Below are 27,878 nucleotides of genomic sequence, written 5' to 3' on the forward strand. Positions count from 1 at the left end.
ACCATCTGAAACTTTATTCCAGAACAGAAATAAGTCATTGCCTAACAATAAATATAAAAAAAATAATAATAAATTAAGGTCCAAAAAAAAAAAAATTAACCCAACAACAAAGTCATTAACACTGACAGAGAAGAGAATCTTATCTAAAGGGTGGGCTGGGTGGACTGGGGACAGCAGGGGTCCCGCCAGCACCGGCCCCAGCCCGGGAATGTCTGTACAGGCCGTCTTCTGTCCCAGCCCTCGCCGGGCCCCTGCCACACACACATTCTCTCCATAAAATACAAAATATATATACTTTTAAAAGCTCAACACAACCAAGCATCCTGTGAGGGCCCGGGAGAAGCAAGAGTTTGGCCCGCGGGACTGAGGATAGGGCCTGGGGTTGGAGGAAGGCACTGGAGGGCACCACTGTGGGGACCCCAGCCCGGGGTCCCTGAGCATCTCCATTCAGGCCTTGTGTCAGTTCAAGAGCCCCCCGCTGAGTTGACTGAGTATCTGCTGATGGTGAGTGGGGGGGCTTGAGGTACCCTGTTCACATGGCCACAGGCTCTCCTCCCCCAAGAAGGTGAAGCGGGGCACAGTTTGGAGATGTCCGTGTAAGTCCAGAGGCTGTGGCAGGGCTCCTGCCCTGGGGGGTGCTGGGAACATGGCTTCGCCTGCTAAGTGCTTGGCTGTCTGTCCAAGATGGGTGAGGGGGCCCCCCAGCCCAGGGTCCCTGAGCATCTCAGTTCAGGCCTAGGGGTCAGTCAAGAGCCCCCAGCAGAGGCCTCAGGGTGACATCGATAAGAAAACTAGAAATAAATAAGGTCCCTGGCAGCCCAGCGCGGAGCCAGCGGGGTGGCCCATTGTTTCTTCAAGTATTCTTGGCCGAGGCAGGTGCGAGACCCTGTCGGGGCTCAGATGGGGATCCCCACTGTGTTCACCTGGTCCTTGAGTCCCAGCAGGCTGTAGGCGATGCGTTTCTGGTGGCCGGGCAGCCGCACCCCAATCCTCTTAATGTCTCTGCGGGTGGAGAGGGACATAGGAGAGTCAGGGGTCAGTGAGGGAGAGGGGTAGCTGGGGGAGGGAAATGGAGGTGGGGAGACGTGAGAATGAGGGGGATCCCCAGGGACCTTCGGGGTGAGAGAGTTCCGCTTAGGAAGAAGCCTAGAGGACCACATCCTAAAACTGCCAAGAGGGCCCATCTACAAAGGCAGGAACACCACAGGCGTGCCAACTGAATGGAATCAGCACGACCATCTGGAAGCAGGTGCTCTTGACACCCCACTCGGAAGATTAGAAACCTGAGGCTCAGAGAGGTAAGATAATTTGCCCAAAGTCACACAGCAAGTTGGTGGAAGAGCTGGGGCTCTGACCAGCTGTGAGCAAACGCCCCTCCCCCACCCCAATCTGTCCCTGAAGTCCCCAGCCGAGGCCTGGTTTCCAGGCAGTGCAGATGCCACCCGCAGGCCCCCAAGCACGAAGGTCAAAGCCTTGGTGTGGCTCAAAGCCCCCAGGGTCTCCCCAGGTATGGCCTTATTTCACCCTCACCCCCTCCAAGTTCCACTGCAAATAGCAAGACTCAGGAAACACTTGCTGAGGGGCCATGGGGGGCTGAAGCTCCGCTTAGTGGGAGGGGCTCGCACGGGGCTCGCACGTGGTCTGATCAGGTCACCTGAGGCAGGTGTTTTCCTTTAGGAACTTCAACTTCCTCACCTGTAAAGTGGGATAACAGTGCCCATCTGGAGGGCAGGAGACCCCGGGAGCCGGTGGCCAAGGGGGAGGTGGCGCCCACGGCCCTCCCTGCCTGCCCCTTCCGTGCAGCTCCAGCCCCTCATAAAACCACTTATGCTGCCGGGAGCCCTGGAGCAGGACGTTTATTGCTCACTCTGGGAGTTTTCTCCTCCACCGTCCTCACCCACCAGCCCAAACGCATGAAAACACCCAGGTTTTTATGGGCCGTCTCCTGGCTGTAAATGGAGCTAATTATATGGTGCGCGCTCCTAGTTACAATTCTGGAGACATGACTTTCCCACAGGCTCCGGAGTCCTCACAGAGGGCTAGGCAGGGCAGGGCAGACCCGGTGCGTGGGGAGGGCAGCTCAGGGGCCTCCAGGAGGCAGCCAGCCGCTCCCTGCAGCAGGAAGGCCAGGAGTCGGACAGCTGGGAGAACTTCCTAGCCTACCCCCGGTGCCCATTGGGGTGTCTTCCCCCAGCCCTGTAGATCCTCCAGCATGTCTCTCAGATAAGCACTCAGACCCCCCGGGGGAGGAGGAACTTACTAAAAAAAGCAGGATCCTGGACCCAACTCCAGAATCCTTGGCCTTGACTTTCTGAAGGTGGGGTGAGGAGTCTGCATTTTGTCAGAAGACCCTGATGTCTGGGTTAAGAACCAGCGAGTTATGTGGCCCTGGGAGGGCAACGTCTGGGACCTGTCCCCTCCCACTCCCCCTCTCAGGTTCCAGGAGAGGCCTGGACAGAAGGTCCTCTGGATGTGTCTGTTGAATGAATGAGCGGATGTTTTAGTGGAGACTGAGCCACTGCCCAGGCCACCTCGAGGTCCTCTCCGAGCCAACGCGGTTAAGCTGACAGGGTGGAAGCTGAGGTGGGTTTTGAAGCCCGTCTGGAAGGCCAAAGTCCTGGGCTGGGAGGCAAGAGGTCAAATCCTAATCCTGGATTCCATCAAAGCCTTGGGTGGGGCTGGCCATGCCTATATTCTGGCCTCAGTTTCTTTATATGTGAAATGGGAGGCTTTGATGACGTGCTCCTGAGCCACCTGCCCCAGCCCCTTTCTCTTTCAACACAAAGTCCCCAAAACTCCCTGCCTCATTTCCTAACCACAGAGCAACCAATGCCTGTGGCCTATGGCACACCATACCAAGCATGTGCCTACCCCAGCCTCAGTTTCCCCATCAGGGACCCAGGGCCATCACCCCCACCTTCTCTCTTCATGGGGGACACCTGACTGAGGCCACCTTTCTTCTGAGCCCTGGTCCTGGGAGATTCAAAGGCAACACCTCTAGGAGCACACCTATTGTGTGCCAGGAGAGGGGAGTGTGAAATGGCTCCTGGAGACTCAGTGTCTGATCAAGCATTCACTCAGCAAACATCCCATTCACATCAAGCCTGGGCAGAGGCCTTGTGGAGATCACAAGTCCCATCAGGCTGCCCCCACACCCCTCACAGCATGCCCTCTGCAAAAGCCTCCGACCCTGGAAGGGCCTTTGGCTGGACTGGGCATTTTTCTGGGGTGAGACATCCATGACTTAAATCAACCTCTCAAAAAACATCGAGAACCACTAGTCCAGCTAGAAGGTCAGGCGACTCCAAAATAACACAGCGGGGAATGTTCAGGTTGAGAAAGGATGGCTCTGTGGATCACGGGAGTGAGCGAGCAGCCGGCCCCTGGGGTCCAGGAAGGTTCAGGAAGCAGGGAGGCCAAGGGGGTGGGGCAGGATGGTAGAGCCGAAGTCCCCATTGCAGCAAAAAAGGGCTGAATTCTCAGCACCTCCTGCTGGGGCCCAGGGCGCACTCAGACTCGGCCTTCAGGTTGATAAACTGCATTGAGATTCCCACTTACTACATTTATTTGAAGAGTCAGTGAGAGGAGCTGGAGCCCTGGTGTGTGGCCCAGGCGCACCCCCGGGCTGGTGGAGGAGGAGGGAGTGTGGAATGACTTCCTGCCTTTATCTAGGCCGTTTCAAAACACAACACACACACACACTCACATCCATCCATCCAAGACCGTCCTGTCCCTGCTCGTGGGAAAGGAATTGGCCGAGGAGCACCCCGGGCTATTTCGGGACACTTCCAAGAACATGTGTTTCCTGTAAGCACTTCTCGGCCCCCACCTCGGGTCGCCCTAACGAGAAGCTGCACTGTCCTGGGTGGGAGCCCCCGAAGGTGCAAAGAGGGGTGTTCCAGGTTCCCAGGGAAAGGGAAGGAACCCAGGAACCCTGGCCTTTGTGCACGGGCTGCGGGTGGAAAGGAAGGGACGGTGGGAGAGGAGGGGCCTGACCTCAGTCCCTGCTGTGTGTGAGGTGTGCCACCTGCAATCCAAGGCGCAAAGATGAAGCCTAATTTGGCCAGGGGCCCCCTGTTAGAGTACAGACCTGGAACTTGGACACAGAGCTGACAGCAGACCCCGATACTGGGACTCCATCTCACGGGACCCGTCTCCTCTGCATGCCTCGCCCTCAGGTCAGCTCTGTCCCTGCCTGACTCCCACTTGTCCCCGCTTGTCCCTGCGACAGCTCATGGTCTGGTTCTGGGAGGTCGAACCAGCAGGTCAAAAGCCCAGCTGAGCATTTTCCAGAATGTTCATACACAAACCCAAATCCCAGCACTTCCGGGACCCAGAACCGTGGGAGACTGGATCGTCTCTTCTATGGGATTCCCAAAATCTCCCAGCCCTAAGGGCCCATGCCTGCCGTGACCTTGGACCCTGGACATGCTGGGACATCAGGACCTAAAGCTATTTTTAGAGGCACAAAAGGCTAAGAGGACAATGTTTTCAAGGCCATGCCGGGAAAGGTCCCTGGTGCTGGGGAGGAGAGGACAGCTCTCTCGGGGCAGCCTGACAAAGGGCCCCTCCCCGGGGACAGTGTAACCCGCACTTCTCTCCAGGCCTGAGGGCCGGGCTGAAGGTCAGCCACGAGGAGGTCCCCGGGAGGGTCTCTGAGCCCATGCACAGCCCTTGCTCAGGCCCAAAGGCTCTGCTCATTTCTTCTCCATCCTGGAAAGGAAGATGAGCCTTAAGGGGCGGAATGACCTCAGGCAAGGTGTGCGACCTCTCAGCCTCTGAACCCCCCTTTGTTCAGTGGGGATGAAATAATAGCATCTTAGTAATCTTATTAGGTGTGGAGTCAGGAGATGGCTGTAAGGGGAAGCTTTTTCTTGCCCAGATTCCCAGCTATGAGCTGTGCGTCCCAAAGAAACCTCTCTGAGCCTCAGTTTCTCCGCCTCTACAGTCCGAGCTCTGGACCCTCACTGGCCAGGGCTGGACTCCGCCTCTGCCCCTAATGGCCACGGGACCCTGGGCAAGTCCGTGCCCTTCTCTGCACTATTTCCTATTTCCTACCTGTCCGTCTGGTAGGAATATCGACAGGCCCACCTGCTGTTATCCTGCGGCCTCCAGCCAGAGCGGGCACAGAGTCCAGCCTTGATAAGGGTTGATAAGGGCCACTGTTATTATTACAATTGCTATTATTTTCCCACTCTGGAAAAAAGACGCAGGAAGAGGACGGAGCCAAGAGCGGGTGCGCAGAATTGCTGGCTGCCGGCCTGGTTCTGCCCTTCCTGCGAAGACTCCCCAAAAGAGGAGCGAGAAAGAGAAAGGAGGGGGTGCTGGCGGGTGGAGAGAGGAGCGGATGGGTGGGGGGCAGAGGGCCCCGAGGCGGCACGGGCGCGGCGGAAGCACTCACTCATTGGTCATCTGCACCACCTTCTCCACGGCGGTGTAGCCGGCGGCCAGGAAGTGCTCCGTGTACTGCTGCATCTTGATGGACTCGAGCCACTCGGACACCGTGCGGAAGGGCACCCCCTCTGAGCCGCTGGTGCTGGGCAGCCGGATGGACACCCTGCAACAGGAACCAGCACCCGAGGTGAGGTGCAGCAGCACCCCGTCTCCCATGGCTCCCGGCCAGGTGCCGCCCAACCTGGCAAGGCACCCAGCAGCCCTGTGCCTCAGTTTCCTCATCCAGGCAAGGGGGAAGCCATGTCAGGGAGAGAGCTGGCACATGTGGGACACTTGTGCTGCCCCCCTCGGCTCCCACTGACAACATCACACCAAAACCACAAAATAGGGCTTCCCTGGTGGTGCAAGGGGTTAAGCACAGCACTATGATGCTATCCACAGCCTCTGCAGCACGAGTTCGATCCCCAGCCAGGGAGCAACCCACATGGCTCAGCAGACCTCTCCTGTCTCACCCACTGCTCCCCTCAGCAGTGTGTTTCAGTAGATCCATCTGTTCTGTTCCCCACTCTGTCTCTGGTGAACTCTCTCACCCCCTGCACCTCTGGCCTGTACCCCAGTTCTGTATGCATAAATAAAAATCTTTTTTTTTTTAAATAAATAAAAATCTTCAAAACAAAACAAAACAAAACAACCACAAAATAACAAAATCTTGAGATTCAGGTCCCTGGAGCCACAGTCCCGGTCTGGCCAAATGCCAGCACGTAAGATACTTAATTGCCCTGTGTCTCAGTTTCCTCATTTACAGAAAGGGGAGATAATTACAGGACCCATCTGGGAAGTTGTTCCAATGAGTTAAAACATGTTAAGCGCGGAGCTCCAGGCCTGGCACACTTGCCCTGTGTACGAGTGCTTCGGTTAGTCCAGGCTAAGCAGAGTCCCTGGCCCATGACCCCCTGGCTGGCCACCACGCCGAGGTGGCTCAGTAGGAAAAGTGGGGGCTGCCAGGGACAGGCGTGTAGAACTCACCGAGGGTCAAAGTCAGCCAGGGTCTTGAGGGAGTCGGGAGCCCGGATGAGCTTGTCCAGGATGCTGACGATGTCGGCAAACTTGGGGCGGCGGGCCCGCTCCTGCTGCCAGCACTGCATCATGAGCTGGTAGATGGCCGAGGGGCAGTCCATGGGCGTGGGGAGCCGGAAGCCGTCGTTTATGGCTTTCATCACCTGGCGGGGCAGGATGGTCAGGGGTGCCAGGCAGCAGCCATGGAGGTCTGGAGCAGTCTTTACCACCCCGACCTGGGCAGGCTCCTTGGGGAGCCCCACTATGCAGAGGAGGGCAGTGGAGGGAAGAGGTACCTCAGAAACAGATGAGCCCAACATTCAGAGCTGCACAAGGAGTGAGTGCTAAAGGGTTGCCTCCAGAGTTCCAGGGAAAGGGGACCCGGCTCCCCCGCAGGGCACCCCAGGCAAGAGCCATGCAGTGTGCCCTGTAGGCAGTCTCCTCTGGCCTGGGGGTGTCTTTGTCTGCTGCCCCTTTGGGCTGGAGCACTTTTCCCTTCCTGTCCTCACCTGGCTACCTTACTGTGCCTCAGCTAAGATGTGACCTCCTCAGGGAAGCCTTCCAGGTCTCAGGCTTGTGAGGCACCAGGCACGTGAGCACACACATGTGCACACATGAAAATGCATCCCTACACATGCACACGTGAGCATATGCACGCACACACACCTAGTTTCCTTGCCCTCCACTGACTATAAGCAGGGAATGGGTATAGAACCCAGGACAAGCCTGGCACATAGTAGGCCCTCAATAAGCATTTCCTGGAAAAGAGAATGACTTTGCTGAACCAATGCATGGCTGTACTTAATGAAGATTGGTCCCCCCAACACTTCTCTACCCCTGGGGTTTGGGAATGAGGAAAGGGTTTGAGTTCAAGTCCAGATGGGAAGGGGAAGGAGGAGACCTACCTCGTGGTTCGACAGCTCCCAGTAGGGCCGCTCACCATATGTCATCACCTCCCACATGACGATGCCATAGCTCCACACATCACTGGCTGAGGTGAACTTGCGGTAGGAAATGGCCTCTGGGGCCGTCCAGCGGATGGGGATCTTGCCACCCTGCAGGGGACCCAGGCCCAGTTACCACTCTGGCTGCCCCAGGACAGCCAGGCAGGTCCCATCCTGTTCCCTACGGGTGCTCCTGAGGTCCACACTTCAGGTGCACAGGTAAGAAGACCCTGGAGCCGGGTGAAGGCTGCTTCACCCTCTGGCCCTTCAGCCCCGTGACGACAGCCCCCCAGGCACTCACGCTGGTGGTGTAGGTGGCCTCGGGGTCGTCCTCCAGCACTCGGGACAGGCCGAAGTCAGACACCTTGCAGACCAGGTTGCTGTTGACCAGGATGTTGCGGGCGGCCAGGTCACGGTGGACGTAGTTCATGTTGGCCAGGTACTTCATGCCAGCCGCGATGCCCCGCAGCATGCCCACCAGCTGCAGGACGCTGAACTCGCCATCATTCTCCTGCTGGAGCACAGCCCTCAGCCACCAGCCGGCCGCGGGCCCACCGGGGCACCCCCAAGCCCAGCCCACAGCCTTACCCGAAGGAACTTGTCCAGGGCCCCGTTCTCCATGTACTCGGTGATGATCATCATGGGCTTGTCTGCAGGGGGCGGGCACAGGGGTGAGGGGTCAGCCAGAGTTGGAGGAGGTAGCACAGGTGTATGAGGGGGACAGGTGGGTGCAGCTACGGGTAGAGACCCTGTTTGGGGACCCCGGTGGGCAACCCCTCTCCCATGTAGATCAGGCCCCTGAGGCTCTCCCCCACCTCTGGCCAAGCCTCACATTTGGAGACGACGCCCTCCAGGCGGATGATGTTATGGTGGCTGAACTGGCCCATGATGCTGGCCTCGCTCAGGAAGTCCACCCGCTGCTTCTCTGTGTAGCCAGCTTTCAGCGTCTTGATGGCCACGGGTACCTCCTTCTTCCCCGACGCCTTCAGTGTCCCCTTGTACACCTCCCCAAACTCTCCTGCAGCAGCAATGGAGGGGAACGCCCCAGTCAGCCGGGTGCATGTGCTCCCACCTTGTCCCCGCCCCTCGGCACAGATGCCAACCTCACCTGCTCCGATCACTTTCTGCCGCGTGACGCAGGATGGGTGGATCTCGGTGGTGAACTTGAGCACAGCCTGGTTGGGATCCTCATACGTGTGTGGGTCCACATAAGTCTTCAGGGGCTTCAGTTGTTCTGGAAGGGGAGGGAGAGGAGGGTCACCCACAGCTGAGGGAGGGTGTCCCGGGGGTGCCCCGGTGGTGTCATGACCGGGGACCTCAGGGAACTTAGGCCAGGTAGTGGTCAGCCCCTTAGAGCTGCCTGAGGAAGCTGTGGGTTCCACCCCCAGAGCCCTAGGGTGCCCCAGCTATCCCCACGGCTGCCACATGAGGCTCATGGGGAGGGGGGAGGGGGCTGGACATGGAGGGGGGCTGCATCTCACCTGACTTGGAGAAGTAAACATCCTCTGAGGACTGGCGGGCGCGGAGGCTCCTCCTCCTGAAAGAACCCCAAGGAGACCAAGCCCACAGGGAGGTCAGCGCCTCTTGGCCAGGACCTCCTCACCTACTCTGGTCCTAAGTGGTGTCTGGCAAGCTCAGTGCTCTGCTGCGTCAGGCAGAGGGTGCATGCAGGGAAGGCCAGGGGAGAGGCAGAAAGGAAATTAGCAAGCACGGCTCCCCCCTCAGCACCTGCACCCCATAGTGGCCTCTGAAGTGACTGTAACGAGAGCTTTCCTCATTATGGCTCCCAGCGCTTCCTGCCTGCACGGCCAGAGGAAGTGCGGACACCACTAACAACCAGAGCGAAGATAATGACCGCCATGTCCGACCCCCCCAGGCTGCTCAGGACTTTACAGCTTAGTGCATCTTTGCAACCCCCGGGCGGAGGAAGGGACAGGGATTAGATTCCTAGAGCTCCATTTTTCAGGCAGGAAACTGAGATTCCTGGGCCTCTGCATCCCACCTAAAGCTCAGGGAGCCCGGGTGCCCACGAACCTGCGATGGATGAAGATACCAACTCCCGCCAGCGCCAGCAGCAGGAGCAGGCCGACGGCCACACCGCCAATCACCGCCATGTTGCTAGATCCTTCCGTGGCTGTTGGGGGAGAGCAGCTGATGACGAGGGAGCCCCCCGCACCCCAACACTGCCTGTTGCACCCAAGGTCCACCTTAGGGACCAAAGACACATGTTGGGTGCTTTGCTTGCAAGGGTCCAAAGGGACATTTACTTCCATTTCCTAGATGGTAAGGGAGGGGCTTCCCCGGCACACAGCAGGTACTCCCGGCAGCGTGGACTTCAGCTTTCTCCATGATGCAGGATTGGAACCGGAACCACCCAAGCCGGAGCCTTACAACACTGCTCTGAATGCTCATCCCTGGTCCTCCACCCCCAGCGCTCTATTCTGTCCCCTTCCCGAGCTTAGGGGAAGGCTGCCTGGCCCTGGCTGCCCAGGAGCAGGGCATTTCTTCTCCCAGGAGACCCCAGCTGCTCCCTGTGAGGACCCTGGCCTGGCCCACGCCCTGAGCCCCAACTCACACAGCGTCTGGAACTCATGCACCTTGCTGCCAGCACCTTGGCCCTCCTGCGTCAGCGCCTGCACCTGGACCAGGTAAGTGGTGTCCGGAGCCAGGTCGTCCAGCGTCACGGAGAAGCCCTCGGTCCGGCGCACATTGTAGCTGTTGGAGTCGCCCTGCAGGTGGAGGAACCGACAGTGAGGCGGGGCTGGGCGCTCTCAGTCCAGCAGAGCGGAGCCAGCCCAGCTTAGCCAGGTGGCTCACCTACGTTGGCAAACTCCGTGATCTTCTTATAGAGGAGGAAACTGAGGCTTGGAGAGGACAAGCTCAAGGTCACAGTCAACAGATGTCTGAGCAGGATGCCACCCAGGCCTGCCTGATCCCCAAGACCTGACCCTGTTCCCCAGTCCCAAACACGGCTCCTTCTCTCTCACAAGTCTCTGCTGTGCTGATCTGGGAGAGGCGCGCCCCCAGACCTCAGTTTCCCCATCTGCAGAGGAGCTTCTTCTAATGGCTATGCACAGTGTAGTGAGCATAGCCTGGCCGGCTCTCTGCTCACAGCTCAGGGGATCAGCCCGGAACCCCCTTGGTTACCTTCTTGCGGTAGGTGACTTCATACTTCCAGACACGGCTCTGCTGTGGTTGGGGGATGCTCCAGGACACGCTCAGCGAGCTGGTGCTGCGGCCATCCAGCCTCACCTTAGGGGGCTCTGGGCAGGCAGAAGGTGGGGGATGGAAATGAGAACTCGCCTGGAAGTTCAGGCTGGGGGATCAAGTACACCCAGGCCCAGTCCACCCATAGCCCAGACATTTTTGGATCCTAACCCCGGATTCTAAACTTTCAGCTTTGGAGCACAGAGCTCCCAGTTGTAGCAATGGCAGACACAGCAGAGGGGTCCTGCACGTATTTATGCATAAATAACAAAAATAAAGCAACAGTTGAGTCTTGCTATATCCTTCCCATGGCCCTGGCACTAAGAGTCTTATATATAATGTTCTATTAAATCCTCTCAATAGCCCTATTATTATCCCCATTTTATAAGTGAGGAAACAGAGGCTCAGAGAGGTTGAGTAACTTGTCCAAGGTCACGGAGCCGGGAGTGACTCCAGAAACTGCTTTATTTTATTTTTTTAAGATTTATTTATGCATACAAGAGCTGGGGGTACAGGCCAGAGATGCGGGGAGTGAAAGGATTCACCAGAGACAGAGTGGGGAGCAGAACAGGCAGATTGACTGAAATACACTGCTGAGGGGAGCAGCGGGTGAGACAGGAGAGGTCTGCCTCACCATGTGGTTTCTCCCTGGCAGGTCGGGGATTGAACTCGTGCTGCAGAAGCTGAGGATTGCTTCATAGTGCAGTGCTTAACCAGAGAGGTCCCAGACTGCTTTAAACCACCGGCTGCCGCCTCCCTCTGAACACTGCTGAGCCAGAGTGGCCATCCTCAAGAAGCCCCACCTGGGCAGGTCCCAAGGGCACAGTCACCCCCTCTCCACCTGCCTCCTGGGTCTCAGACCCTCACCTGTCTGGTTGATGCTGACGCTGGCCGTGCGGAAGCTGCGGCTGGTCACCAGGTCTGAGACGCCGTTGCGGGCCTCCACGACAAAGGTGTAGTTCATGTGCGGCTCCAGGTCGCTGACGGTCACGCTGGTGCGGGTGAGCCCGTGCGGCGGCTCCGAGTAGCGCACGCTGGCCTCGCAGGGCCCACACTCGCCGGACTCCGGCCAGCACTGTTCACAGCTGACGCTGTAAGTGATGTCCTCGCGGCCCCCGTTGTCCTGGGGGGGTGTCCAGCGCAGCTCCACTTTGGCGCCCATGCCCACGGCCGTAAGGTAGTGCGGGGCAGAGGGTGGGCCTGTGCAGAGGGCAGAGGGCAGACCTTGCATCTGATTACCCTGGACCTGCTGACCACCCACCACAGCCTCCCAGATCCCCTGCGAGACTCACGGGTGCAGGGCGTGGACAGTGGGTCCGATGCTGCCCGGAAGTAGCCTTCCTCGCACTCGCAGTGGGTGGCCCCCTCGGAGGACGGCAGGGTGTGTGCAGGGCACTCCAAGCAGGGGCTCTCGGACACCTCGGACTTGAAGAATCCAGGCGAGCAAGCTGGTGGAAACAGGGGCAGACGTCAGTTCAGCCAGGCCTAGCCCAAGCGACTTCCGCCCGTCACAGGGACCCCAGGCAAGTGGCTAAACCTCTATGGCCCTGCTTTTCTCATCAGTAAAGTATCTCGTGATGAGAAAATGCAAAGCTTGCACCAACACCGGGCACCAGGAAGTGCCTCCAAAGCTTGCATCACTGCCCCCCGGCTTTCCCAAGAAACTCCACACCCCTGAGCCTGGCGTTCAAGTTTCCAAGGCACCTGACTCCGGAGGCTTCTTCCTCCCACCACCCTATTCACCTCCTGCCCCAAGCCCCTTCCTGGCCCCACAGGCAGGAAGCTGCCCAGACACAGGTCCCTCCATGTAAGCTGCCCAGGGCAGAGTGGGATGGCGTTCAAGTCGCCTTCCAGTTTCCTAAGAAGTCCACCTCACACCTGGCTCATCTGGCTCAGCCCGCTGCCACTAACTGTCTCCTTTAACCCATGCAGACCAGGTTGTCAGGTCCCCACGAGGGCTGTAACTTCTTCACCAATTATGTTTGTTGACTGACTATCAGTACCACCCGACCCATCAGCCAGACCCATCAGCTCAGGATGCCACCCAGCGGGTGTCCCCTCACCCCAGGACCTGAAAGCCTTCCCATTCCGGGGCTGGCCGACCAGGAAGCAGGAAAGGTCAGGCCCCCAGTCTTTTCTCTGGATCTGCTTGTTGGACCAAGTCATTTCCGCCACTACAAGGGCAGTCAGGAAGCGGCTCTTCCTCCTCCCCGGTGACAGGTCCTGTCCCGGCCAGGCAGGCTAAGGGCTCAGGCACCTGACTCCGGAGGCTTCTTCCTCCCACCACCCTATTCACCTCCTGCCCCAAGCCCCTTCCTGGCCCCACAGGCAGGAAGCTGCCCAGACACAGGTCCCTCCATGTAAGCTGCCCAGGGCAGAGTGGGATGGGGGTCACCCTAAGGATCCCTCCCACAGCCTTACAGTTACCACCCAGTCTTCAGCTTATTCTGTGGAGAGAGTCCTGAGCCACCTCCAAGCTCAGTGCCACGTTCATCAGTCACTCACTAACCCTCATCAGGCATGGACCCCGAGGGAAGACAAAGCCCCTAAACTCATGGAGCAGGAGCTTGTGATAATGTCGACAGTAATGAGGTGGGCCAGAGGCTAAGGGGGAGAGAGAACCCTGGACATGGCCCGGAGGAGTCAGAGGGGATACTGCAGTTGGGGCTTAGAGGCTGAGAGGGAGTTCAGCAGGACAGAACCTTGGGAGGAGCTGGGGTGAGAAAGAGCCAGGCTAACACAGAGAGTGTGTGTGGCTTTATGGTACAAATAGGGGGAGCAGACAGCAGTAAGACTGCAAGGTCTTCGGGGACAGAGCAAGGCCTTCACTGCCAGGCCAAGGAGCCAGGGCCTTGTCCTGAGGGCTACAGAGTCAGGTCTGATGTCAGGAATAAAGACACTCAAAAAAAGTGCTTGGACAGTCTCCCTCAGTGCCCAGTCCCCTGTGTGCACAGGGCAGCTGGGAGTCAGAGGACAGGATTCAAAGGACTCCCAGTTCCTTCAGGTCTTGGACGGTGACTTCCTGTCAGTGACTCCGAATGCAGGGCCAGCCTGCCTCTCCGCCTTTTGCTGCCATCAGGAGCCCAGCCCTCGCCCTGCCGGGGTCCAGCAGCCACAACAGCGCCGTCTCTCGAGCCCTCATGGGCCCTGTTCCACGCTGCCATGCCAGACACACCAGAACCTCAGCCCAGCCCTGACAGCGCCGGGCATTGGGGGCAGAGAAGGGGAGTGTGCCCTCCCGCTCTGCAGAGCCGGCAGCCCTCTTGCAAACGCTGACCACCCGGTAGGCTGTGGCCACGTGAAGCTCCCGGGCCAAGCCCTTGACATTCACTTAGCCCCACAGCAAGCCCGTCATGCTTGGGCAATGCCATCGTTCATTCCATTTTGGGGGTGAGAAGACAGTGGCGAGAGGGGAAAACCACTTGTCCAAGGTCTCCCTCCAAGCTCCTCCTGACCCGGGGTGCCCTGACTTCATGCCGCTCTCCCTTTCCATGAACTCCCCACTTTGGAGCCAAGCGAAGAGCAACATTCTGAAACAAACCCCAAGAGAGAAGAGATGGTGCCCTGCCTACATCAACAGCCAGAGAACCCCAAGACTAATTTCAGGGCCCCTGGGATCTGTGTGTGGCACCCCCAACACAGGCTTCGCAAACTGGGTACATGTGTGCTCTATGGGGAGAAAGGAGCGGAACCACACCGAGGTGCTAAGGGGACCAGAGGGGGTAGCGCCCCCAAAGTGGCCCCCCTCAGCCCCTAAGGTCTTTCATGTCTATTACATTAAGAAATAGATGTGTATTTTGCCTTCTTCTCCCAAACAGCGCTGTTTCAAAACAAAAATAGCTCTCTCCGCCCCCAAATTGTCCAGTAAAAATGAGCCTCCAGAAAGCGGGGCCGTGTTTATCCTGGGATTTCAATGCCTCCAAATGTCCTGACTTGTCTGCCAGGGGCCTACGCCCTGGGTAAGTGCTGGCTCCAGGTGGTCCCAGGCCCATGGAGTTGGGGTGCTCAGGGGACCCTGAACCACAATGCACCTTCCCAGCCCAGGTTCTCAGGCTGGAGGGGACACAAGTGTAGTCACCTGCAATCCCCCACGAGGCCCCGCCCCGTGGGACTCCAGAGCCCCCCAGCCCTGTGCCAAGAGGAGGAAGTGGGGGAAGAGCCGGGTTCCATTCTTTGGCCCCAGAGCCCGGGGGTGGCCCGCCTGCTGCCGGCAGGAAAGAGGGAATTTGGAGAGATTTCCGCTGCGGACGTGCCAGATAATACATTGGGGCGGCTGCATCAACAGGGCATGTGCTTGCCTGACGGGAATGTGCTGCCCCCTCCTCCAACACAGAGCCCAAGGGGTACCCCCGCCAGTGTGTCTGGGGGTCCCAGAGCTTGAGAGCAGACACCAACAAGCCCCTGTTTCCCTGGCTCTGTCTGGCTGGATTTCCTGGCATTTGGGGCAGGTAAGAGGGGACAGGGCTCACATACCAGGGCCCCACACACACTCAACACCCCCCCCCACACACACACACAATACCCCACTGTCCCTCAGCCAGCTAACTCCTATGCACCCTTCAACACCCAGCTAGAGCTCCTCTATGCAGTCCTCCAAGACTGCCCAGCTGATGACCCCTGGTGTCCCATTAGGGCATCTATTACTCAATCTTCTGTTTACCAAACATTAATCGAGCACTTCCTACGTGTCTGGCACAATGCTGGGCCCTGAGATCCGATGGTGAGTTAGATAAACACCCTTTCTGCTCCAGGGGAGTTCAGAGCCTGGCTTTCCTGCTCCATTTGAAATTATTTCTGCACCTGAGAGGATCCTCTACTAGGCTGGCAGCTCCTGGGCAGCAGGAGTGCGTGTGATTTATCTGTGTCCCCCGGCCCAGCAGAGCTTCGCATGTCATAGGTCGTAGCTGCTGTTGAACGATGGAGGAGTGAATGAATGAGTGAGTGAATGAGTCAGGGAATGGCTCGTGACCCACGTGCCCCAGAGCTGAGCGTGGTTTCAGTGCCCGGGGAGACCCTGTGACCTGGATGCCCCCACCTGCCTGGCACAGGAGCTTGACTTTGGCACAAATGTGGAGAACTTTGGCCCCGGTTGCCGGGCAGGCCCAGCCCACTCTAAGCAGGGGAACTGGGGCACGGTGGCTGCACCCGGGGCTGTACCCCGGTTTTTCCAGTTCCTGAAGCCCGCCCCTAAGGTGGCAGCGTGGGGTGACTCAGGGACAGACGCCCGCTGGCATGGCCCAAATCCAACCCCCGGCCGAGCCCCTCCCCAGGCCCAGCCACCTCCCAGGCCTGTGGTGGCGAGGTCATCTGGTCAAGAGGTCGAGGTGGCAATTCACCTAAGGCCACAACCTCCCAAGTCCGCCGGGCTGGAGACCACGCGCTCCCTCAGCCCAAGGACAAGGACGGGACCTGGACTTTGTCTCTCACCCTAACAGGCAGCAAACACCAACCTGGAAGTTATTGACCCAGCAAATGAAGGGAACTGATAACTCCAGGCCCCAGAAGCTTCTGGCTCCCCAGTAGGCACTGTCCTCCCTCAGCCGCAGAGGTGTCCCTAGGGCCCAAAGGCAGCCAGCACCTTGCCCCTTTCACACACACCCTGGGGAATTATCTTGGGGCACATTCCTCCACCAAGCCCAAGATAAGCACAGTTCCCCCCACCCCAGGCTCCCGCCTCCCTGCCGCTGCCTCCCTGCCTGGTCTCCCCGCCATCCGCTCTCTCTCCCTACCAGCCTTTTATCTTCTGTTTGCTCTCCTTCCTTCCGTTCTTGGGACACACTCACCTCCTGGGAGGGAGACGGGGTGGGAGGAAGGGCTGCCAGGGCCCCCAGTGTGAGCTAAGGGTAGGACTGGCTGGGAGGGGTGGGAGGGGTGCTGCTACCCACAGCCCCTCCCCTGCCGGCCCCAGGAAACGCCGCAGTCCCCAGAGGGGACAAGCCTGAAGGTCACAGCCAACAGCTCCCAGAGCCCCCAGCCCAGGGATGGGCTGTACCCAGACAAAGCGGGGCTCCTCAATAGTCCAGCCAGGACCCAGGGCTATCCCAAACAGAGCCACCCCCTGCCCAGGGCTGCCCACCCCTTCAGCTATGGCCCCTTGGCTAGAGCCGGGCCTTGTCACACAGGGAGAGGCCACTGGGTCAACAGTTTGCCAGAACAATCCATGTTCTCTGACTAAGTCACAGCAGAAAGTCTCCGCAGGTAAACCTGGGCCACTAGGTCAGCGAGAGTCCAGCCTGCTCATTTTAAAGGTAGAAGAAACGAGGCCCGGAGCGGGGTCTTGAGGTTCATTCAGCTTATCAGTGGAAGGACACGTGGCAGGAGCAGGAGGGTACATGCCAACCCTGTGCCAGGCCCCAGCTTCACTGGTCACTGGTCACGGTTTGTTCTCTCCAGGCCTCCGTTTCCTCATCTGTAAAATGGACAGTCCTTAGCCTCCCTGGGTGTCTGTGAAGACTGAAGTGGAGCTTCTTATAAAATAAATGCTTGGGCCTCCCTGGTGGCGCAGCGCTGTCAAGCTGTTGCCAGCCACAGCTGCATGAGTTCGAGTCCCCAGCCTGCCTGGGAGCTGACCCATATGGTGCAGTGGACCTCTCCTGTCTCGCCCGCTGCTTTCCTCATCAGTGTGTTTTAGTAGATCTGCCTGTTCTGCTCCCCACTCTGTCTCTGGTGAATCCTCTCACCCCCCTGCACCTCTGGTCTGCACTCCAGTTCTTGTATGCATAAATAAATAAATCTTAATAAAATAAAATAAATGCTCAGCAGGTGCCAAGAACGGAGCATCCCCAGAGAAACCAGAGTGGAGAGGAGCCATTCATGGGGGTGCTGGGCCCAGAGGGCGGTGAGGCTCCAAGGGGAGAATTCCTGACGCCCCACCGCCCCCACCTCCAGCTCCGGCCTCCCAGCTGCTAGGCTGAGCCTCAGACCAAAGACGCTGGCCACCTGCTCACCTGGCCGGCAATCCCTGTGGTCCAGGCGCCAACTGGGCCCCGCCAGCTCAGCTGCTGATGCCAGCACAGGAAGCGGAGAGGAGCAGGGAGACAAAGCCACCCTGGGGGAGATGATGGTTGGCCTGAGTGACTCCGCTGTCCCCTGGCAGAGCTGGGGGTGGGAGGGTGGGGCAGGAGGGAGGGCTGGAGTGAAGCTGGCTCATTCCTGACATAGCTCATGAGAGCTCACCTGGGCAGTGTGCCCACCTGTCCGAACACAGCACCTGAGAGGTGCCTCTTTTCTGCCGCCATTTAACTCTTTCCTGGCATCAGGCTTCCCAGGGAAAGAGCCCAAGGTGAAATGAACTCTAAGGATAACCTGGATCAGGTACTGGACGACCTTGGGGTACCAACGCCCCCTCGGTGTTCATCAATGGACGCCCCGGGGAAGGGTCCCGTGGAGGGTCAGGCAGGCGTGCAGACCCTAGGCCTCCCTCCATGCCCCCTCAATGCACTTGGTAATGACCACCCCCCCCCCCACCTCCTGCACCAGGACCTGCCACCCCAGGGCTGCCCAGAGAGCCTGTCCCAGGGCCAGGAGCTGAGTCAGGGATTCCAAAGGAACTGGTCACTTCCCGCCCCATTTCCTGACACTTCCTCTGGCCCCCACACCACAGCATCACCAGATTCAAATCCCAAAGTGGATTCAAATCCCGAAGCGGCCACATCTTAGCTGAGTGACTCCAGGCAAGTCTCTGGGCATTCCTAAGACTCAGGACCCTGTTGGCAAAGTGGGACTGATCACAGGTGTGGGTCCAGCAAGGGTACCCCTGTCCTTGGAGAGGCCTCTCTACTGGACACCGGCATTTTCGCCATTGACATCGCGGTCAGGGGCTGCTGGGAGGAGAGTATTAGAATAAAAAGTGGCCAGGCTGGGTGCTCCCAGTCATTCAGAGGACCCTTAAGCCACACTGGAGGGAACTGGAGCCGGTGGGGGGACCAGGGGTGCCCAAGGAAGGAAAACCAGGGCACAGGAGGCTGGCAATTGAGAGGGTCCCACTGGCGAAGCCAGTCCTCCCTACTGGTCTGCTAGTTCTTCACAAAGCTGCCAGAACCCTGACCTCCGAGAGGAGGTGAAGGCTACCCCCCTTCCTGGAGGGACACCCCCCAACCCCAACCATCCACTTATCTCTGCAGGGTCTGAATCACCAGCCTGTGGAAAGTTTTCAGCTGCCCCTCACCCCCACCCCCGCATTCTTCTGCGAGGATGTCATGTGGGAGGAGCTGCCGGACCTACTGGGCTGTTTGGGCCCCCTCCCACCCTGCAGTCATTGTCTGAACCTGGGAGTGTGCACTTGGGGTGACCTAAAGCAGGGGCCGCCTGGAAAAGGGGGCTCACTCAGCAGAGAAGAGCTGAGAGGAAAGGTGATGACGGGAAAACTCAGAGCAAAAACCATCTACAGGTTTATGGCCAGAAAGGGCCTTAGGGAAGTTTTCATTCAGGGGTCTGCAGACTGTGTCAAGCAAGGCTCTGAGGACTTGTTTTGAGAGGTCAGTAGTGTCCATCAGACTCCCCCAACACCTCAGCCTCCTTCATGGCGTGCAGGATTCATGGCAAAACACCATGAATAAAGTCTGCTGGTATAGTTGAACTTGTACTGATAGGAAGCCTGAAGCCAGAGATGGGAAACATCTACCTGTGATCACACAGGAGTCATGTACAATGGCAGGGACCGAAGTCCCAATTTCTCAACGTCCCACTTATCTCAGCAGAGAAACTCCCAGAGAGAGGGGATGAGCTGGCCTTCCAAAGGTCGGCCTGCATTCCACAAATGCCCACAGCCTTTTCCAGAAAATTCAACCATTGAAAAAAAGCCCAAGTTGTAGAGATTTCCGCTGTCACAGGCCCTGTTAAGCTGAGCCACCCAATGTACGTTCATTAGTGCCCAGGCCCCATTCCCAGACAGCCTGATTTAAGTGACCCTCAATCTGGCCTTGCATCGGTGCGTCTCCCACTGATGGGTCTGAGGCTCTGGTAAAGTAGAGCCTGCCCCTCCCTTCCACCTTTTCCCTCAATGTCAATACTTTTCAAAAGTTCCCCCAGTGAGTCTGATGGGCAGCCAGGGAGGGAATCCTTGACCAATTCCCTCATCCTGGGTGCAGAAGAGGAGCCACATAACCAGAGAAGTGACGTCACTTGCCAACGGTCACACAGTGAGTTAAGAGGAATGAAACTACCGCCCGGCCGTGGGTCCACGGTGCTGGGATAAAGTGGAGACTCAAGATACACTGGTGGGATGAATCAAAAATAACAACCACACTTAAAAGCAGTATGTGTCAGGCACTGACCTAAGCACTTTATGAGTATTAAGTCATCTGATTATCACAACAAGCCTACAAGATGGCACTATGTTTGCCTTCATTTTATAGATGAGGAAATGCAGACCCAGAGAGGTCAAGGAACTGGCTGAAAGTCACACAGCTAAATGTAGAGGTGGGCTGAACCCAGGCCCTCTTGTCCTGGAGGCCTCCCTTGTAGTATTCCTACGTTTGGGTTGTCGGCAAAGTCGTGACACCTTTTTGCTTGAAAACATAGAAAAAATGACATCAAGACTTTTTCGACAATCCAATATATTCTTTCGCAGTGGAATCCAGTGATTCCTGAGCCCAGGAAGGCCCTAAGTCATGGAATCCAGTGATTCCTGAGCCCAGGAAGGCCCTAAGTCATAACAGAATGACTGCGTATAGGAGCAGAGCTGACCTTGCCAGGATCCCAGAGTTCCAGAGCCCAGACTAGAACCCGGAGGCGGCCTCCCATCCCAGTACCCCCACTTTTGGTCGCCCACCACGGTCACTCACCCTGGCAGGCATCCTCCACCTTCTCGTAGCCTTCCTGGCACAGACACTGACCAATGCGCACCAGCCACTCGCCGTCCACTGCGCAGTGCATGCGGGGCTCTTCACCCCCAGGGGGCACCACCGCATGGTCCACGCAGGTGCCAGCCACAGTGGCCAAGGAGGGCGCATCGGAGCCCGCGATGGTCTCGGGGAAGCGGGCCAGACCCTGCAGCAGCTCGGGGCACTTCTTGTAGTAGACGCGGACGGACAGCAGCGCCACGCAGGCGCCAATGTCCTGGAAGGCCAGGTAGAAGCCCTTGCGGCTGAGCGGCCCCACGGAGCGCTCCTCCACGTTCAGCTTCACGTGGCGCGCCTCGAAGTCACTGCTGACCGTGATCTCGTCCGGCGCGATGGTGTCGATCTTGGTGAAATGGCGCTTCTGGAAGTTGGTGCCATAGTCCACGTCGGACTCGGCATAGTAGAGGTTGAAGGTCTCCTTGCAGGAGCTGGCGCCGCCGGGGAAGCTGTTGCAGTCACGCACGGTGAACTTGAGCTCAATGAAGATGCGCTCGGCCTCGCCACGGTACACCCAATTGGTGCGGAGCCAGTTGTCCTGGTCACCAGCCACCACGTTGCACACAGAGTACATGTAGATGGGCATGTCGTCCATGATGTTTTGCATCAGGTCCCACTGCGCATAGAGCCGACAGGTTAGTGTGGGAGGCGCTGGGGAAGGGGAAACTGAGCCAGAGGCACAGCTGGGCACTGGGGAGATGCTTAATACTCTCATTGTACAGGGAAGGAAACTGAGGCCCAGGGAAGAGCTTCAAGTCACCTTCATGTGCTAGATGGAGCTAAGCCTGGATGGGATCTCCCCAGTGTGTCTGATCCCAATGTTGGGGTGCTGAACTTCCATAAGAGACTGAGCTGGGGTTTCTGTGTGACCTCATTTAAGTTCTCCGAGTCTTAAGATCCCCACCTGTACATGGGGTAACGGCTACCTCAGAGAATTGCTATGAGGAGTATAAATGACAGAATGTCTACAAAACTCTGAGCACATCGCGTGGCACACAAGGCCGCTGATAACATCACCATTGTTATTGTTACTGTTATTCTTCACGGTATGTGTATGTGTGAAGACGCGAGGTAGTGGCAGGGCAAAGGATTAAGTCAGAAACAATGGAGGTTCCCTCATCATTTAGATCTTATCGTTGAAACAGATAAATATGCATTCCTGCCACCTGAAAACACAGCTCAGCCTCCTCCAGGAAGACTCCCTAGTTTGGACAAAGATTGGGTCAAGTGTCCCTCACTGGCTCCCATCGTGTTCAAGTCCCCTGTATCACAGTACCTGTGTGGAAACACCTACATCTAGTTTCCACACTAGATTCTGAGCTCCTCTGGGCAAGGACTGTATCTAATTCATTTCTGTAACCCTAGGGCCTACCTGAATGGAGCAGGTGCTCAGGAAAGGATTTGTTGAATGAATAGATGAAAGCAGAGGGGCCAAGGAAAGAGACCTGAATTGCACTGTGTGACACAGGCTAATGCCTCAAATGCCCTTGGGCCTCAGATGACTGGGTTGGGCCTCAGATGACCTGTGTTCCCCACCCCCCCACCCCATTCCCATCCCAGCTGGACATTCCAGGATCCTGGAAATCCGCTCACAGCTACCCCCCAGGCCTCCTGGGGGCTAAGATGACCAGGAATAGACACCTGACACACACACCTGGCCCGAGCAGCACCCTGGAGACATCCCTGTCATCAGTTCAAGGCCCCTGAACAAACTCTGCAAGGGTCCATTGTACAAAGGGGGAAACTGAGGCCCAGAGTGCAGCAATATTTTCCCCAAGACCACATGAAAGTTATACACAATTGGGGAAAGGACCCCAGTGCTGTGCCACCAGTCCAGGTCACAGAGGGCACAGCAGAGCGGAGGAAACGGGTGGGGAGGAGGCCAAAGTCAGCTTCCAGCAGGAAGGGGAAGCAACAGCTGCAGGAGCAGGAGAGGGGTCCAGCAGGAAGAAACTTGATTTAGTTCCCAGGGTCGTAGGGCCCTGGGAACTACTGTTCTTCTCTTCCCCCAGGCCCCCCAAATGCCCCACTACTTCCTGGGCTGAAGGCCTCAAAGTTCACCCCTGTCCTTCCAAGAGGTGGATGGAGGGAACCAAGGGGTTCAACTCTTTCCTCCTCTTAGGACGTTTCCTACCTTCTAGGCCTCGCCAGCCTCGGACGGTGACTCTGCACCTGAGAAGCTGGCCCCAGAGTCTGAACCCTGACTGAGCTGTTTGATCCAGGCCGGGCCCCATCCTCCTGTCCCCCCGACCCTGAAGTCTTACCCCTTTGCCATACGGGCTCGTGAGCCAGCCGAGTTCCCCTTTAGCAGCAGCAAAGTCCAACAGCACAACTGAAAGAGACAGAAGATGGGGAGAGACTGAGCTTGGGGTACATCCAGGAGTCAGACCGTGGTGGCTTCTCCATCCTTTGGAGAAAGAGCCCACGATCACAGGTCACCATATCTGAGTGACCATCCCTTGACAAACAGGGAAACAGAGGCACAGAGAAAGGATGGTCACGACCACGAGGCAGGCTGGAGTGGGACTAGGGCCCAGTCTCCCAAGCCCCGGCCCCAGTCACAAACACACACCCACCCTGTGGCCCCCAGCTGGGCAGAACAAGGCAGCTCAGCTCAGCCCAGCGGGGCAATGGCAGCTGGACAGATCGGGCAGACAGGGCTGTTAAGTGATACCACTCCAGCACATCTGCTTTCAGGAACCGGCCCCTCAGCAGTGCTCACTGGCATGTGGGCCTTGGGGGCACTCATGACTGCTCCTGCTACACCCCTCCAGTGCCAATCACCCCCAATCCCGCCCAGACCACACAGCACACACATGCAGCTCACGTATGGACACACGTGTCTCAGGGTACTCCAAGAAGATAGCTCGGAACAGACGGGAACAGGGAACAGCTTCAGGGGGAGAGGGTTACCCCAGGGGGTGTCTGGAAACTGATCTTCCCACCATGAAAGCCACAGCACAGGCTTAAAGCCCTGAACCCATAAGGGCCTCTAGGAGGGGCCCAAGGGTACACACAGCTGGCCGGGTCCCCTCCCTGGGAAAGTCACTCACAAGGCCACTGCCCCACTAGGGGTGCCAAGGATGGAAACCCTGAGGGGGACTTTCCAGGCTCAGAGGGACCAGTGCCAGAACCATACTTTGGAGAGGGCATCTGAGCCTGGGGGGAAGATCCAGGAGCTTCCCTGCCAGGGGCTTCCCTAACATCTAGCCTGGCTGTTGGTACTTCCCACTGCCGGCCCCTGGCTCCCTGGCGGGCTCAGCGGCTGCAGTTGAGACCCAAGACCCTGGTACCGCCCCTCCTCCATTTCCAAAGCTCAGGTAGCTGCCAAGAGGTGCCACCATTCCTAGGGAGGGGAAACAGGCTGGGGAAACTGAGGCATGGTACCTCTGGATGTCTCCCTGGATTCACAGGGTAAAGTCCTAAGGCAGAAAGAGCAAGACCAAGTACTTGCTTCCTTTGAACTCTGGGGCCTCCTCCCGGAGGTACAGCATTCCTCGGGACCAGGCCCTGGAAGAAGGATCTATGGGTGGATGAACTCTGGGCAGGCAGGGAGCAGAGATGCGTTTGATTTAGAGGTGGGGGCAGGCCCAGGGGCCGAGAGGAGTGAGGAGTGGAGAGGAGTCGCTTTCCGGAGGTTAGAACGTCCTGCGTGGGGCTGGGTGTGAGGCAGCCACCTGACCCTGCCCTGTGCCAGATCTCTCTCTAGGAAGGGTCCGCTGGGCCAGACAGGGAGGAGGAAATCCGATGTGGCAAGGGCCCCAAGTTTGGGGGAGAGGGGAGGGCAGCCGTGGGAGTGGGTAGGGGCGGGCGCAGGGACTTGTTGGGGCATGCCCAGGGCCCAGGCTTGGAAAATTCACTAACCCTGCTAGCCTATGGAACGTTCCAGCTCCACAGGAAGGAACCTAGGGGTTCTTGACTGCAGCTGAGTGGGTAGGAGGTCAATGGGGAGTGGTCCTCAAAGTTCTGCACACACATTCCTGGGGGGGGGGCAGCAGGAAAGGCCACCCAAGCCCTCTGAGGGTGGGGCTCCTGGCTCCCAGGCTCTGAGGGGTTAACCTGGCAGGGAGGGTCCCCCACCCCCCTCTACCAGAGCACACTCCCTTTCCAGCCCCAAGCCCCGGCTAGAAGTATCAACAGGCTCAATCTGAGAAGAAAAGAAGCCTTCGCACAGGAAGGAGGCTCCCCCAGGGGCTTCCAGCCACAGCCCCCTCCCAGGGAAATTCCCTAGAACCGATCACCAGGAACAGGAGCCCAGCCAGGCCCTCTGCCCCGCCTGGGAGTGGGGTGCGGTTCTTTCCCTCAGCCCTTCCAGGGACTCAGGCTCTTGTTTCCCGGGAAGGGGTTGGGGCCTGGGAGTCCCTCAGCTGCCCCCTGAGGTTTCACTGAGGGGCCTGATAGAGCAGGGCTCATCAGGGGCCTGTGACCCTCCCCCAGCCCCAGGAAAGTCTTCTCTGCCTGAAGTCCCACTGGAAACGGCACCCTCGCCCGCCCTCTGGAAATGCAGTACTGCTCCCCTAGACACCTCCCAGCTCCCCCATCCCTCTGTAACCAGCACTAAGCTATTCCTCCAGGCAGGGGCAGCAGGGGACTCTGGGAGTGAAATGATGGACAAGGGGAAGGGAACGGAGGGCAAATGAGAATCAAGCTGGGGACTTTACAGGCGCCCTGAGCGCAGTCAGCCAACTCGGGCCGGCAGCCCCTGTCCCCCTGCACCCCTGCCCAGCTATTCTCTCTGCTCAGGAAAATCCACCATGAAACCACAGTGCAGGGCCTGGGCCCCAGCAGCCAAGAAGCCAGATGCTCAGATCTGACCTGCGCTATGCAAAGGGCCCTGGCTGGTGAGGTCTTGCGCCTCCCTGGTTTTCCAGGTTTGTAAAGGGGCAGATTCAGTAGCTGCTGAGAAGCCCGCAGGCTCCACAGAGAGGGGACAGCAGCCTGGGCTCAGGGTGGAAGGGGCACCGTGTCCTCTCTGCTCATCTCCTCCCCCCCAGGAGGTTCCACCACATCCAGCCTGAATCCTGAAGAACATAACAAACCAGCAGCTGCCAGCTGGGCCATCACCTCCCGGCCCCACAGGCACCCCCCTCCCCAGAGAGTCACTTCCAGGGACTCTTACAGCCTAAGCGAAAATGTTCCCCCATCCCAGGACTCTCCTATACACACCCCATCCTTCCTCGCGCCGCGGTGGGGGTGGGAGAGGGAGGTGGGACTATGCATCTAAGCTGGGAGTGATCAACATGGGGGCGCCAAGAGGCTCCAGGCTTGCAGGCAGCAAAGCAACCTCCCAGCAGTGTCAGTCCTGCCTAATCCCCAGCCCCCATGGGCAGCCTTGGAGAAAGGCCTGTACTGATTCCAGCTGTCTCTCCCCTGCTCTCCAAACACAGCCCCTAGGAAGGGGGAGGACAGAAAGCTGGGCAGGGGAGGTTGCTGAGGGGCGCACAAATCCCTGCCACCCACTGCCCTGGCGAGTTGGGCCCCGGGGCCCTATCTGATTGATCCGGGGCCCGAGCAGGATGCCACCCCCACTTGCACTCCCAAAAGCTCCAGCGCCGGCCTCTTGGCCTCCCAGCTTGAAAGAGAAAAACCTCCAACCCCCGTTTGGGAGGTGGAAAAAGGAGGCAAGACTCAAGGAAACTTCTCGCCGGGCCGGGTTTCCTCTGCACTTCCCCTGGCGGAGCCTGCGGAAACATCGCTCTGACCCGCCAGCGAAAACTTATTCTCTCTGCTGGAAACCGGAGCCGGCCTGGGCGAGGGGCTGGAGCCCCCGTCCTCACCCCCGCCCACCCCAAGGCAAACTCGGGGCCCCTGGCCCAGAGCGACTCCCAGGAGTCGCCGGCGCGGGGGCGTGTGATTCAGGCCCCCACCCCCGGGTGCCCGGACTCCGGTGGCCCCGGGGTGACGACTCCACACCTTGGGAGGCCGCGCCCCCACCTGCCGCATTTCCCTGTCCTGAGTCACCCCTTGCTCAGAACGCTAAACTCGGGGCCTTCCTGTCCTCACGCGCGGCCGCCAGCTTGTCCCCCAACCTGGGAGCGCGGCTCGGGAAGGGAGGGAAAGCTGGTGCGGGCAGGCTGCCCCGAGCCTCCCCCAGCGCTTTCCTCCGGGGCGCGGAGAAAATCTCAGGGGGCAGCAGGTCTTCCCGGGGGCCACCCCTCCATCGAAGAACCCCCTCCCCTGAAATGCCTTTCCCGCACAATCGGAGCAAGCGGGCCGGTGAATTCCGTCACCAAGAAGCTAAACTCGCGGAAAATCCCCACTGGACACCCCCGTCTCCAAGGGACCCCCGAACGCCCCGGCGGGACTCGATCCTGCAGCCCCCGGCGGGTCCACAACCGCGTGGCCGGCGCCGCGTCCCCTCTCGGCGGCCGCGGAGCCCCGAGCTCGCGGGCCGCAGCCCCGCGGTGCCCAGAGTTCCCAAGCGCCCGGATGGGGTCTCGGCTCTTCCCGGGGGCCCCGGCGCGCCCTGCCGGCCCCAGCGCGCGGGGCTGGAAGGCGCCGGGTCGGTTTCCAAAGTTGCGCGCGTCGAGACCCGCGGGCTCCGGGGACGCAGGGGTCCCGCCCCCGGCCGCCTCGGGCCGGGGCGCCCGCCGAGCGCGCACTCACCTTCCTTGCCCTGCGCGGCCGCCGCGGCCAGCACCCAGCCCCACAGCAGCGCGAGGCAGGCGCCCGGCGCCCCCCGCTCCATGCCGCGCTCCGCCCGGTCCTCCGCGCCCGGCCCCGCGCGCCCCACGCCCGGCTCCCGCCGCTGCCCGCGCGCCGCCGGCTCCCTCCTGCCCCAAGTCCTTAATGGAAGTTGGGTGAGAACCGGCTCCTGTTCATTCATGCCCTGCGCCGACGTCAGCCAGGCCACGCCCGCAGGAATGCCTTTAAAGGGGCCGGGCAGGCCCTGGAAGGAAAAGGGGAAGTCCCAGGGGACTCGGGCAGCCTCCCGGGGTCCGCGGGGCGCCCCCGCTCCCTGCAGCGCCGCCCGAGTCTCAACGCCACGCGGCGCCGGTGCCCACAGGTCTAGCCCCCCGGGATGTCCGAGCCGGGATTCTGGCGCAGACCCGGGATGGCTGCGCCCGGCCATCCCCACTCTCACCTTTGCCCTTTGTACCCGCTGGTCTGAGTGCCCGGGCGGAAATGGGCCGGGCGGCCCATCACAGCGGCCTTCTTAGCAGCAGACCTGAAACAGTCAGATGCGCCTTTCCCTGGGGCTGCCCCGAGGCTGGAGGTCTAGGAGGGCATCCCTGCCAAGAGCTGGGGGAGCGCCAAGACCTGCAGCAGCACCTCTAAGGAGGACTCCCATGAGTTCCTTTAACCCTCATCTGAGAGGATGGGCTGATCCCTGTTTCCAGGAGAGGGTACAGAGGCCCCAGCAATTAAACAGCCTGCTCAAAGCTTGGAGGAAGGAGAGCCAGGATTTGAAGCTGGGTAGTCTCTGCTTCAACCACCG

General features: G+C 59.0%; 1 protein-coding gene across 2 annotated transcripts; it reads right to left on the minus strand.

The window, feature by feature from the left end:
- EPHA2 (EPH receptor A2) lies at nt 1-27,128 on the minus strand. 2 transcript variants are annotated; one of them, XM_037498460.2, is made up of 17 exons: nt 27,047-27,128; nt 22,705-22,772; nt 20,387-21,056; nt 11,894-12,049; nt 11,469-11,801; nt 10,542-10,657; nt 9,970-10,123; nt 9,429-9,528; nt 8,876-8,931; nt 8,503-8,628; nt 8,227-8,412; nt 7,983-8,044; nt 7,696-7,905; nt 7,356-7,505; nt 6,421-6,614; nt 5,402-5,557; nt 1-1,002 (listed from the first exon to the last, which is right to left on the minus strand). In XM_037498460.2, exons 1-17 carry the CDS (start codon nt 27,126-27,128, stop codon nt 897-899), a joined length of 2,925 nt encoding a protein of 974 aa, XP_037354357.1. In that variant the 3' UTR covers nt 1-896. The 2 variants fall into 2 exon arrangements, with proteins under 2 accessions (XP_037354357.1, XP_037354358.1); XM_037498461.2 differs by lacking the exon at nt 27,047-27,128 and having other exon boundaries at nt 7,696-7,908; nt 22,705-22,737.
- Between the last annotated feature and the right edge of the window lie 750 nt (nt 27,129-27,878).

This window comes from Talpa occidentalis, unplaced genomic scaffold (genome assembly GCF_014898055.3).
Source record: "Talpa occidentalis isolate TD23 unplaced genomic scaffold, MPIMG_talOcc4v2.1 talOcc4.9, whole genome shotgun sequence".
Taxonomy (NCBI): domain Eukaryota; kingdom Metazoa; phylum Chordata; class Mammalia; order Eulipotyphla; family Talpidae; genus Talpa; species Talpa occidentalis.